Raw genomic sequence first — 14,391 nt, 5'->3', positions numbered from 1 at the left:
GATGTTATTTTAAACATAAAAAAATGTGAAAAGATTACCTTTCTCCTTAAATAATTTTATTGCAAAATCAATTTAAGAGTACCTAGTCAATAATTTCCATATTAATCAAAACTGAAACTGCAATTTATGTCAACAGTGACCAACTTCAACTGCACGGAGTACATACAAAACACTAGAGGAAATTTCAGTTTTCAGATTTGCGCGAGTTGAATGCATCATTCTCAGAAATGAAAAAAATCACCATTGTTGCTCCAAAGGGTTTTTTGAACCATTCTTTTAGTCCAGGAGTAAACCATTTCCCTTCCCATTATGATTCAAATTACTTTTATTTGTGACTTTTATGTGTGCTTTCAAATGAGGCACAAAATGAATGAGTCTTCACTTCCGCTGGTGTTCGACATAATCCTTGAGTACAGCTTTGCCAGCATCCTTGGCGGTCCTCTTGGCCACTGACTTGGGCCCCAGGGAGTGCAGGTTGTGTGTCGTAAGAGCTAGGTTGCCGATGGAAAAGACTGCATTTCCCACCACTTCACCGGCTTCGCTGCCATACCTGGAAAAGGGAGAATAGGTAAAATGGATTATTTTCCCCGTCATTTCACCACATTCGAGTCCATTCTTTAAAATGGTTAGAGAGGGAAAAAAGGACATGTGCCATATTTACGAGTTTAGTGACATTTTGGCGCTATGAAAGTAATTTTTTTAAACAAACTTTATAACACTATATGATCAGCTCAAAAACCCTTAACGCGCATGCCGCAGTTAACAAACGGAGTTGCTTTTTGATACATTGTAATAGAACTTTTCTCCCCATTTTGCTATCGGGATTTTAATATTTTTACTGTTGAGCTTGCATTCAAAAATCATTTGGGTTTATTAGTTTTGAACCACTGGATTAAATAATGAAACAAAAATACAAGGAAATAGAATGTAAATCATTAATTTTTATAATACTAATTATTTCATTGATTTATTTTTCTTTTAGCTTCTATCTTAGTGTATCATTTTTTTTTAATCTAAGAAATCAAAACTATTAACTGTAAGATGATCTATCTTTCAAAAGGCATCAACAAAACATTCTTCAAACAATTGACTGGTAGAGCAAGAGAATTGAATGTACAAACACGAAACTGTAGTCCTCGGCTGGAAATGACTGAGCTGGCAGTGTATTTCATGTATTTCTGCTTTAGCCCTGGCTGATGGGTGGTAATTTACTGAATACGCTTTAAGTGTGTGGATGAGTTTCTAAGAGGGTAAAAAATATTCTTCTATGTCTTTTGATACATTGTGGCATTTCAAAACCACATTAAACACAGAAGCATCTCTTTCCTGGTCGGTTCTTTTACGTAACTCCTGGGTATTTAAATCCTGTCTGAGTGCCCAGATATCAGTTGCTACGGCTAATCCCCCATTTCCCTAAAGAATATTTCGGTGCATGCAACTAAAAGCCCCTGGCTGAGAGAGGAATAACAGAGAAATCCTGGGAGGTCCATTCCCCTAAGGAGTGTTTTTTTACAAACATCAGAGCAAATTAGTTCCACTCAAAGGGCGTTTAGAAAGTCATGTGCCTTGTGGTAAACTCTTCCACATGATTTTCTCACAACAATACAGTTCAAATCAGAGAGGAATTTCAAAGCAGGCTCTACTACTGTTATGTTTCGGAACATGTGATATACTTCAGAAGAAAAAAAAAAGGAAAACTTGCTTGAAATCGAGTCAGTTTTTTCTTCTTTTTTTTTAAAACATACTTAGGTAAATTTTAGTTACTTTCATAGAATTACTAATTAAGGTAATTTAAGTATTGGTAAGAAACTAAATATTTTATTTCTTTTTTAAAAATCTCATAGAAGGTGCAATTAAAACATTGGAGTTATTTTAAGACAACCATTAAAATCTGAAAAAGAAGGGGAGAAAAGGAATGTTTCCTTTTGTATGAGTAAAGCACACATTAAACAAAAGAATTGAAGGTATTATTATTTCATTTTTGGTTTTGTATATATTTTATGTTTTGAATGGTCAACTGTTACACATAGTTAATGCGGTCATAATAATTTTGTTTCTGAAAGTAAAAAGATTCAAAAACGTTTCACTAAAAATTCATCAAAGGGGGCAGCAAATATAAAAAGTTATAATTTAAGCTTGAAAAAATCATTTAAAAGTAAATAAAAAAATAATAAAAATAGTACATAAATGAATAAAAGCATCGTAAACAAATTATAATTTTTTTTTTTAATTCGTAAAACATACTCATACAAATTAAAATATGTAAGATAATTTAAAAAAAAAATATTGTGTAAAATCTATATATATATAAATGGAGTTTGGTAAATTTGTTCCCTAAGATCTCAGAAACTACTCGGCAGATTTGGCTGAAACTTTCACCGTTTGTTCTTTTTGGTACTGGGGAGGTTTGTAGACCAGTTCGAAAAAAATATGATTGATAGTTCCTTTTTTATTCTAATTTGTCCAAATTTTCGCATAAATGCCCCAATATGACGGTGAAAAAATACGTGCACATATTAAAATTATGTGTCCATCGAAAGCGCTTATTTTTCTGCTGAAGATGGCATCAGTTAGAAAGTTCTAAGTTGTATGAAAAACGAGTTATGAGCTTTTTTTGTTCCATGTTCGAAGGCTTTCCTCAACCCAATTCATTATTTAGTGTATCATCTCAACTCCCAGTTCATAGTTAGAATTGTTTTTGTGTTTCGTCTGACTGTTTGAGGCTTTTCTCAAGTCAAATCTTAAAGTAACGTTTTTTCCCCCAAGATTGGCTAATAATAACTAGATTTGGTTGATTATTTTCTATTTAAACGGAACTTTAGTGTAATTAATGGGGTTTTTTTAAATTATTTGTGCTGATTGGATTTTTTAATCATTATCCAATCTAACAGCAGAAACCTTGCCAAAATTTATGCAGAAAGATTTCAGTAGCGGATGCATTTGGCGGTTTTTGAAGTCAAAGACTATGTAATAATGTTTGTCAGCTTTCACCATGTAAACAAAATATCGTCAATCAAAGAATCTTTAAAAACTTTTTTTATTGTAAAATAATCCAGTAACTAAATTAGGCAAATCCATAAACAGCACAAAAACTTCCATTAATGTGACTTTGTGCACAAATTCAAACCATCGCCAAATTTTACTACTTATTTTGGAAACATTTCGGATGAAATTGTTTAGCGCCATTTTATGGTGACCAAAAGTATCTCAGCACCTGGCGATAATATCTTTGTAACGAAAATTAATATCATATCGTTTTACAAAGTAAGAAAAGATGGAAGGAGCATCATCGAAGGTATCCCAAAACGATTCATGCAAATTCGGTAACATTTTAAATCGCACCAAGAACCCACAATAATTGAAATTTTCCAAAATAACTAAAGCAAGTTTAAGGGGATCACGGGCGCGCGGCTACATTTTTTCAAACAGTTTGTTCTTCAATAGACATACAGAGAAGGTAAGAGACTCCATGTAAAAAAAAAAAAAAGTATTAACTGATAAATCTTTTTAAACATGTGAAGTTTAATTTCATATTTCGGAAATTCTTCAAATTTGTATACGCTTAAATTTCGTGTTTTCGTTTCTAAATGAATACTATTTTGCTCTTTTTACTTACTGCTACTTTAGTTTTATGAGCAAGGAAGAAGCTAGATTTTAAATCACGTCAAAAAGATGTGTTTTAAGTTCTTTCCCTTAAAGCAGAAAACAAATGCAGGTAACGATTGTTTCGCATAATTATTGCTAACCCAGGCAACGTCGGGTATTTTTGCTAGTAAATTATAAAATTTGAGGATTATGATAAATTAAGTGAAGGATGCTTTATAAAAAGGTGGGTCTTTGTTAACAAGAAAAAAAATATTTCAGTTTCTTTGCTTTATTCAAGCATATTGGTAACTGTAAGGAAATATTTTCACTTGTTCATCATGAGTTCAAATGCCAGAAGGCTGAGAAATAAAGCTTCCATGATCAGGAAAGATAAAAATATCTTGCCTGATTATTTAAAGCATTACACATGTATCATCTAAGAGTAAATGAAAGGCTAATCTTAGAAAAATAAAATAAATTACAACAACAGTTTCTTGAAATATTATAAGTTACGTCCCTTTTGACTAAGGAAAAGAGCTTGAGTATCGCTCCCCTAAAAGCACCAGAACCCAACAGAGAACAGAAATAACAGGGTTCTGCCCCTGGAAGGATCCCGACACACATTCGGCCAAAACAAAAACTGCTAGAAACGCTGTGATGATACAGGATGGTCGAAGCCAGTTAGGAACCATTTTCTTGCAATGAGCCTGCATCCGCCACAGCAGTTTTAACATACACTGAGCAGCCAACCCTGTATTGGCCGAGGCAGGGAATGGGATCAAGAGGAAATAATTCTACTTCTGTCATGTTAGATGATTAAAATAAAATAGTACCTTGTGAAAAAAAAGGACATTTATTATTACTAAAGCGTTTTTCTATATTTTGACAATTCCCCCCCCCCCAAAGAATTTTAAAGAGAAAAAAAATAGCACACTGTTAACAAATTGACTATTAGGAAACAGCTCATTTAAAATGGAGCACTTTGAAAGAGCCATGGCTTTAAGCTCTAAATAGATAAATTTGTTGAAGGCATGTAAGATCACATTCCTTTAAAAAGTTAATGTTCCTTTCATTAAGTTGCTGATAAAAAAGAACACAGATCACTATCATTGGTGAGAAATACATCAAAATATATTTACTTGTGGTCAACGATATTCACAGTTTCTGAGCTAAGACTGTAGGCCAAAGTTTTGGCTGCATTTTCTAGTCCCATGTACACAGTAGAAAAGCCTAAATGAAAAGACCAAATATGTGAATGAGTAAAGATTGACGACAAAACAAAAAGCATGAGAATTAGATCTTTACAGTCAGCATCAGAGGCCCCACTCAGTCAGCCAGATTTGTAGCAGGGAAAATGAGGTTGAGGCTTTGCAGCAGTAAAAATTACAAATTTTAGAGAAGAAAAAGAGAGAGAGAGAGAGAGAGCAAAGTAAAAAAAAATGAAAAGTTAACAAAATTTTCTATCAGATCTAGAAAACAAAGATGGTTGACATAAAATCTCAAATTAACTCCTTTTTTTTAGTCTTGGTTTCTCAACAACTGCATCATACCCATCATTTTATACTAATTCAGTTTAAAATGTATTAATGCAAAAGAAATGAAGTAAAGCAAAGACTTTATATAATGCAATAAAAACCTTATAGGACTTTTAAAAATGTAAAACAATTCTGAACATAACTTTCCTATCAACATTTGAAGTGCTTCTGTTTAGCTATAGTGCCTAGAAAGAATAGTGTGCCGATCGGCGCTTTTCCCCCTTCGATTCTTGAAGACAAAATGTATGAAAACCGCTAGAGGGCAGTGGGGTCGAGGTGTACGTTCAATTTCGCGGTGTTTACATTAGCAGACGCGGGATTTTGTTACAATTTAGTTCCGCGTTTCTCTTTTTTATCTTTATTTCGTGAATATTTCATGAAACAGCGTTTAAGGCTTTTAATGGAGGCATCAAAGTTTAATATTAGAAGAAATAAAGCTTTATCTTGTTTCGTACCAGGGTGCAAAAGTGGATACAAAACATGCAAAGAAAAAGTTTCGCTTTTTAAAGCTCCAGCAGATGAAGAAAAACTAAAGAAGGGGAACTCGTTAATTCCCAAGTTAGATAAAGTTTTTGATAAATATTGCTCAATTTGTGCTCTGCATTTCGAAAAACATTTTATTGAAACGCATTATAAGCATATTATAAATGGTGAGGAAGCTTTGATTCCTCGAGGAAAACCTTTTTTGAAAGATGAGGCGATTCCGACAATTTTCCCAGATCTGCCAACATACTTTACTAAAAAAATACCAAAGCAAAGGTCCATCAGGAATTATGCAGTTAAGAAAAATGTTCCCTGTTTGAAAAAAATAAAACTTGATCTTTCCACAGATGAAACTGAAATAACCACATATAAATCTATTATAAATGAAATTGTGCATATTAATTTGCCTAACGAATATTGGGTTTGTATGAAATTTTAAAAATCTCCAAATATTGTAGTTTTTGTATATACTTAAAATTATGTGGAAAATAATATTGACGATAAAAAGATCATTATTGAAGTAGAAGAAAATTTACAAATCAATGCTACTATTTTAGTCAAAAGTGTAAAAGTAGATTATCCTGTTCTTAAATCAGTATCTGATGTCAGAAAACTTTTTATTGACGTTGACGCTAGAATCGTGTGCAATGGGATGGGTACACCAGAGGAATTCAAATTTGTGTTGCCTGTAATGAAACGAACTGAATATTTTGCTGATGGTTCATCTTTAAGACACTGTAAATGTCAAGGTTTTGTATTGAGTGAAAAATTAAGTTGTAATTTTTGTAAAAAGAAACGTAAATATTTGTTGACACAGAAAGCTCTGAAAAACAAAAGAAATATAGCAAATTTACAAAGAAGTATGGTTGCGAAAAAAAATTAAAAATATGCATCAAGTAACTTACCGTCTGAAAAAAAAAAATCAATGGATTTATCAAACAAATTAAAAGTTAAGGAAATTAAGAATAAGGCGAAACTTTCGAAACCTTTACAGTTAACAGCAAAGCAAAAATTAGCAATTGATGCTTGCGTTGCTGCGTCCAATCGTAAAAGTTGCAATGGAATTTACTCATTGTTTCAGCATCAATGAATTACATTGTGATAGCATTTTGGATATGATTAGTTTCATCAATCCAGCAAAAATCCCAAAAGTCGATTGTTTACAACATCAAAATGAATTAACGCAAAAAATTGTTGTGCAGTTTATTATCACGAGGCTTAAACAGATAAATAAAAATCGTCAGTCGAAAAGAAAAAAAATCGCTTTTTTAAAGATGAGAAGAAATAACTGAAGGGTAATACATTAGTTGTCTATCAATTTGTAGACACAAAGACAAGGATGCTTTCAAAACAAAATTTTACACAATTGACTCTGAAAGTTTGATACTTATATTTTAAGGCAAATGTATTATCAATCGAGATGGCTTAGGGCGCCGTTTGTTGTTTTTAATGCCACTTGGGAGACTCAAGCCCCATTCATATAACTGTAAGTGACCGACCATAAGACTTTCGGACAAACGGAATTCACGAGCACGTAAATTATATTTAAAATAAAAGTTTTTTTTCTTGAATTTCAGCTTTTTAAAATTTAAATTAATAATTATTATTGTTATCGCGTCCCTCGTTATCGAGATAAAAGGTATTTAAGTCTCCCAAAATTTTAAGAAAAGTGGCAAATTTAAACACTTGGCGAGAGACTGAAGGTACCAATTTCTCACAGACGATTTCCTCCTCTGCATGTGGCAGGACATCCATATCTACAGAGCGTGAGAAAGATGTCTGTCCCCATCGAAACTCGCTAAATTTGGAACAACGAGACTCGTTTTTCTTAAAATTCTTATAGGCTTTAAAATCTCATATATCGACAACGGGAAAATATTTTTTGCGCCCAAAAACATGTATCACAATGTTCTTTTGATCGCTACTTATTTAGATTTTTTAATTGTAACACTGTCATGTTGTTTTCTAATTAAGGGTATTGAGATTCAGAAGCTGCGCTTCCTTTTATAAGAACATTTTTAAGATATCATAAGCAATGTTAGACAAAGGAGAGGGACGAGGAGGTTCTCCATTTGTTTTTAGTTTTTAAGGATACATTTCTTTCGCTATTTTACATATGAGATAAAAGATAAAGATACGTAAATACTTTTTTTTGACAGTGATAGCGTCAGATTCAAAAACTACTTCTATTTCGAGAATTATCGGCAACAAAACCGTTTGCTGACAAGTTCTAAAGAACGTTGTAAAAATAAGCAAACTAGCAGTTTGACGTTGATGAGTATTACCGAAAATTCAACAAATAATCAAGCCAGCTGTTTGCCAATTGCAGTTATTTGCAAATTAGTATGTAGTTATATATGTGATCGAAGCAAGTGGCCCAATTATTTTTTTAATGTAAGGAAAGTCCTTGAAAATTTAAAAAAAAAAAAAAACAGGTCAGAGTCGGTAGGTTTTCAAGCGACTCCGACTCTTCGACTCAGACTGAGAAGCCCTGATAATTTTAATTAGCTTCAAGAATTTAGATGCAGTTTTATTTTGTAACTAGCGGTACCCGCACGACTTTGCCCGAAGGAAAAAATTAAAAGGTCATTTGATTAGCCTGTATATTTACAAATAATGGATGATGAATTTCTCGCCAATTGGCAATGTTCATTCGCTCTTCCCATGTTACGATTCCACGTCAGGATAATTTCGTAATTTACTCGTCCATCTTATAATAATTCTGCTTCGGAAACTGTTTTTAAAATTTAAAAATAAAAAAAGAACAAAATCGGATTTTTGAAAAATCGCTTCGAGGTGCACACCCCCATGCTACAAACTAACTTTGTACTAAATTTCATGAAAATCGGCCGAACGGTATAGGTGCTGTGCGCGTCACAGGGATCCAGACAGAATTCCGGACAGAAATCCAGACAAAAATCCAGACAGAGAGATTCAGCTTTATTATTAGTAGAGAATAAGAGACGCGCTGTTATTGAATACTTAGGGGCCATTCATTAATTACGTAAGGATGATTTTGGCAATTTTTGACCCCCTCCCCCATGTAAGGGTACGTAAGAATCCCCCCCCCCCATTCTTATGTAAGACTCCATTTCGTTTTCAAAATGATAAAATAACAAATCTTGAATCGTTATATCACTGGAATCGTTATTAAATCCACATTATTAAATTAAACCTTTTGCGTGAAGAAATAGTTACTGAAAAAAATCTAAACTGAATGTTTTTACGACTTTTTTTTTGATGGAATATTAATTACAAATAAAACATGCCGTACGCAATGCGACTCCTTTATTATATTTTACACTATAAATTCTTTGTAAAACAAATAAAAAAACATCTTATCCTAACACGTTTTTTACCTTCCAGACGCAAATGGAACATAATCTCTGCCAAATCATTTGACCCCGCAATTTCTAATGTGAAATATCGACTTGGAAAATATTATGTAAGAATGAGTTTGACCCTCCCCCCAAGTAAGGTACGTAGAGGCTTTTCCAACCCCCCTCCTCCTCGGGACCCTTACGTATTTTATGAATTGGCCCTTATAGTCTACTATTTTCATTGAAGTAAGGTAGTTTTATAATAAGGTAATAAGGTAATTTTATATGCTTCAAAAAATAAACGAATACCCATGTAACAATTAGCACTTATTACAGAATTTGTCTTTTGTGCAGAAATAAGTTTAATCAGAAAAACGGGGCTTTTAAACAGCGAAATCAGCATGCAATCGCTGATTCAAAACGAGTCTGATTGAGGAGCATAACGTACTACTCGAGTGCAGCGCCACCTGGGTTTTCCTCAGATCTGACCTCACTTTTTCCCCGCCGATCGGCACACTACTCTTTCTAGGCACTATAGTTTAGCTAATGTTCTTCTTCAGCCAAAATAAAAAAAATGACTTAAAATTAACTTTTAAATATAATACATGCTCCTCCGTGAACATGTCTCTCCCACTGGGTGGTGGTGTATGTGTGGGGCAAGGATGCCACCAACCAGGATGAGGTCCCGCTCACAGAGGCTGGCGGACAGTGGTGCTCGCAGAGGCCCAGGTTCAAAAATCAAAGCATCAACTGCAATCAAGTGAGAGTAACAAACAATTTGTGATTGCAAGTAATACATTTTTGCATCCACTTTGGTAGATGATTGAAGCAGATTTTTCAGTTTGTGAATCAATCAATTGATTTAAACCATTGAAACACTGAATACAACTACCACAGATCCGAGATCTACTACCAAAAATTTTAAGACTAAGGTTTGTGATAGGTTAAGCTGATATGCAATAATGCACAAGCCACATCATATTTTTGAAGAATTCTCAATGCCCTTAGTCAGACATGATTTTCAACACCACTAGTGGTGTTTTCTACCCTGTTTCAGAGAGTACAATTCATGAAGACCTTTAAGCGAAGGATCAAAGATTCAACTGAGTACACATAAAAATATTTTAAGTATAAGTGATACTTTTTGCTATAACACACCATAAAGTAGAAACAAAAGAAAAAGAAGAAAGAAACTTTGGATCAACCCCAGACTGATATTTTTTCTTTGTATGTAGTGGTTGAATTTTCTTTTTCCTAATTGGTTATGTCACAAAACATAGAACATGTTCCTTGCAGCAACTTTAAATTCACAGAATACATATTTGGGACAAAGGGCAGATGTACTTGCGGCAGTCATGGAATCTGCAAAAGTGAACAGTTTTCTTACCTTGGAGTCCCCCTGCTGCAACAGTGAGCACCCCATCCATGGTGTCCTGGGCATCTTTGGGATCTCTCTTGAAGGCGCTAGTCAACAGTTTTGTCCCTTGCTCTCGGATGTGGGGTGCCAGCTGCTTGCCCAGAGCGACAGTCAAGTCTCCCAGCTTCTTGACTGAAAAAACAATCCGAGTTTAGCTCTCTTTTGCTTAATCTTTTTGGAAGTTCAGGCAATTTGTAACAAATCATAGCGAGTTATCAAGAAATACTATTTTAACTGATGGCATTGAAATAGCATTTTCCTTCTAGTCAACGTTTATAAAAGAATAAAATGCATTTGATTAATGTATTGATAATATTTCACTCAAATATTTAAGTAATTTTTCATGGCATAGATTGCAATCTCCTTCTCTGCTCGGCATTGAAAAATATGATTTTTGTCACGAGTGATGATCGGAAACATTAAAACTGCATAGAATACAGCCCTTTTCAAAGGAGCTAATGAAGGACCATAGTCTTTTTGCAGTACTAGTGCGATGATCTGATACGGCATCCATTCTGTGTTACCATAAAGGTGCTGATGTCAATAGCAGAAAATCCCGACACCAAATTTCTCATCAAATGGGCTCCAGTGGCGGATAAAAAAGGGGGGCAGGGGGTCATGACCCCCCCCCTCCCCCAAAACTGTAAACCTATTTCAGTGTTTGCTTGAAAAAATTAAAAAACTTGATCAAAACCATATGGAATAGAATTTTTTTTTAAATTCAATATTTTTTGGGCATTACATTAAGGGGTGGATACAAGGAAGGGAGAGAGGTCATGTGGGTCGCGACCTCCCCCTTCCCTGGAATCTGCAAAATTTCTTTGTAATTGTTATTAGGTTTATTGTGTTCGAGTAGTGAAATTGACTGCTTGAAAAAGAAAACCTGAACGGAACCATAAGAGAAAGGAAATAATTTTTGATTTTTTTTTTGTGGCATAACATGTCACATGCTATTGATATATGAGCCACTCAGAAGCCAATGCGGTTAAGTCCAAAACACAAAAATTGAGAAAAGTAATGTTTTTTGATACATTAGTTTTTAAAATTCTTGTTTTATTAATTTAATTGGAAAAGTGTATTCAGTCTTTTTTCGAGGTGTAAACTTTGCAAAAAAACAAGATATGTACAGGATGTGTAAATAAAAATGTAAGTATTTATTGAAATAATGACAGCATCGTAAAAATTTTAGGACTTATACCTTTTGGCAGCTGTAACAGATAAGAAATTTATGTAAAAATAATAAAATAACATTTATTTTGTCATAAGTTTTATGTTTATTCATCATAACAACCATCATCATCTTCCGAGTTATTTAAATGTAAATCTTGATCTCCACGTGTTGTCCTTAATGTCCTGTAAAAGTCGTGTTTCATTGGAGGTATAGACTTTAATAAACATATGATGTCTTTTTTTGTTCCTCTTGAAATTGTTCTGCCATTAGGATATAATATAGGTTGAGTTATATTTTTTTAATTTACTGGCCTACCTTTTTTTTTTACATATCAATTACATGAAAGGTGTCAACCTCGTCAAAATTATGTTTGAACTTAATGCTGCTTGGGTTTGACCTTTCCAATTTTATTCATCTCATATTAAGCCAATTGACTGTTAGTCTACTTGGTGATTTTTTTCTGCTGGTAGCAGCTTCTTCCAATGGTATTGTGGAAAGAAATTCTTGTGAATTCATTTCTATAACTCTGAAAGGGTTCTTTCTTTTACAATAGAAAGGTCTGAATTTAAGTATCTGCATCTGGGATTATGACTTGTATAATTGCTTGAAATAGCAGGAAAGGAACTTATATGTTTTCTTACATGGGAATCATCTATTTTATTACCTGGAATATGTTGCCCCCGGTGGGCCTTCAGATCTTCCTTTGAATAGCAATTATATAGTTGCCCGTTACTTATTTGATATGTTTCTATAAAATATTTTTTGCAAACACCAACATCTTGGCCGTTAAGTCTAATAAAATATTCAAAAGACTGAGATCTTGGTCCATTGGTGTTATTCCTGGGTTGTTGTCTTTTGATAGCATGGACTCTAATTAACCCACTTAAAAATATATTTTGCTTATGATGATCATTAAGCTTGTAAAAAAATTTCGCCTGTTTTCTTTGATAAAAGGTTATCTTGCGATTACAAAGTCGTAAACAGTTAAAAGGTTTATTATCAAATTTCTTTGCAGGAATTATTCTTGTATTTCTATTTTGATATTGTTTACCTTGTATCCTTTTTTGTTTCTCAACATTTCTCGATCATTTTCCAGGATTCCCGCTGTGTTTTCTACCAACTTTTCCGTTATTTGATGATTTTCTGTATCTTCGTTATCTGACAATGTATCAGAATCAATACGGTTAACTCTCCTTGAATTAGAATGAAATATCGCATCACTTTCACTTTCACTGTGTTCTATTTCCATTGACATTTTTAGTTTTTATACCCTTACAATAAATCTATTTTATTACTTTAATAAGTCAGAGTTTTTACAGTTATTAAAGAAAATTTATTTAATGTTTTTGATAACACAATAATTTTCGCAAACACTTCAACGTAATATTTTTGTGTTCTGATGCACATGCATAAAACTCAAATAATTCTAATTAGAAGGTGACAGTTAAAGTTACTATGAATTTCTTGTTTTTCAGTGTTGCCAACAAATATCGAAAGAAGAATAATTTAACTTTTATTTCAGGGTTTATGTAAAAAAATATTGATAAAAGGTGGACTTATTCACAATGGCTTCTGAAATTATTATATAATATATTCAAAAGTTATTAAAAAAAGGGCTGTCTAACCTAGAAAAAAGTAACCAATGAGTAAATCCTTTAATAACTAAGAAGATTATTATTTATTTCATCAAAATTTCCAAAACTCAGAAAATATCAAAAAATGGACTTAACCGCATTGGCTTCTGAGCGGCTCATATAGCTTTGCTTGAGGCAGTTTTTCTACAGCGCTGTTTTCATGCGTCAGTAAACTGAAAGAACAAAGAAGTGTTTGCCACCTGATCGCTTTTTATGCAAGAAATTTAATGGACGATATTTCCAGAGCTGTAAGGCATTGCTTCAACTGATAAAACATTTTATTTTGCAATTATTTTTTATGAAGTCTCTGTAAATTATTATTCCTTTCTGCTGTGATTTTTAGTCACCTTTGTTTTTGTTCGTGCTAAGTTTATTTGTAAATGTGCTGTGAATAGTTAATTAGTTTAAATCAGTGTTTTGGACTTTGTGTCAGGCAAGAAATGCAAAATTTTAGTTTCGTGTTAGCGCGAAACCTCATTATAAGAGAGTTTCTGTAAATTAGCCCCCTTTATTAGACGGAAACTGTGCTGGAAAAAGCTGCATTTTGTTAAAAAAGGACCATCTATAACAAAAATGATGAAGCTTTTGGGGGACAAAACAATGTTGTCCTTTTTTGCAAAGTTAAAAAAAAAACTGATGGACCCAAATCCAATAGAAACATATCCCGCTTTCCTGTATCAGACTCTGACACTGCGACGTTCTCGTCCACCTCCGATTTTTCTACAACCGAAACGAATCAGTCGGTGAGTATGATCAATGTCTAAATTACATTCAAAAAATACTTAAATTAGATTTTTGTTGCATTTTTAAGTGAAGTTTTAAAAGTGTTATTTCTGCATACAAGATGGATGTGTCATAATCAGATATATGAATGAAATGAACATTCTTTACAGAGATATCAGTACATAAAAAGAGGTTGTTGGACATGGAATGACTTGGTTTCCGACGCAACTTTTGCAACCTGTTTCCTTGTCAAAGCTAGCACAACTCAGCTTAAATAATAGTGAACCTTTCTTACTTGCTGTGATGTCTTTATGCAGAAAAATGTTGGGACTTAATACTATGACGTAGGTCTGGCGCTCAGAGGCTCTTGCTCTAGGATATTTGCCCTGACATATCATAAGTGGTCAGACTGTACTGCCGTGTGCAGGTAAATGGCAGTAGCTGCAGATTTTTCGATTTTCATTTTTTTTGCAATTTTGAAATCTTTATTACTATAGTTTTATGGTACAAACATTTTTATTTG

The 14,391-nt window shown here is 33.4% G+C and overlaps 1 protein-coding gene across 1 annotated transcript in view; it reads right to left on the bottom strand.

Annotated features, from left to right (window-relative positions):
- Positions 1-354: 354 nt before the first annotated feature.
- LOC129231572 (spartin-like) overlaps positions 355-14,391 on the bottom strand; it is a 37,661-nt gene continuing 23,624 nt past the window's right edge. Inside the window, exons 6-8 of the mRNA XM_054865933.1 lie at positions 10,311-10,472; positions 4,725-4,815; positions 355-550 (exon numbers count right to left, since the gene is read on the bottom strand). Coding sequence (XP_054721908.1) covers positions 379-550; positions 4,725-4,815; positions 10,311-10,472 — 425 coding nt within the window. The 3' untranslated portion in view covers positions 355-378. The remainder of the gene's footprint in view (positions 551-4,724; positions 4,816-10,310; positions 10,473-14,391) is intronic.

Source organism: Uloborus diversus, chromosome 1, assembly GCF_026930045.1.
Source record: "Uloborus diversus isolate 005 chromosome 1, Udiv.v.3.1, whole genome shotgun sequence".
In the NCBI taxonomy this organism is placed as follows: domain Eukaryota; kingdom Metazoa; phylum Arthropoda; class Arachnida; order Araneae; family Uloboridae; genus Uloborus; species Uloborus diversus.
This window is presented reverse-complemented; position numbering and strand designations above follow the sequence as displayed.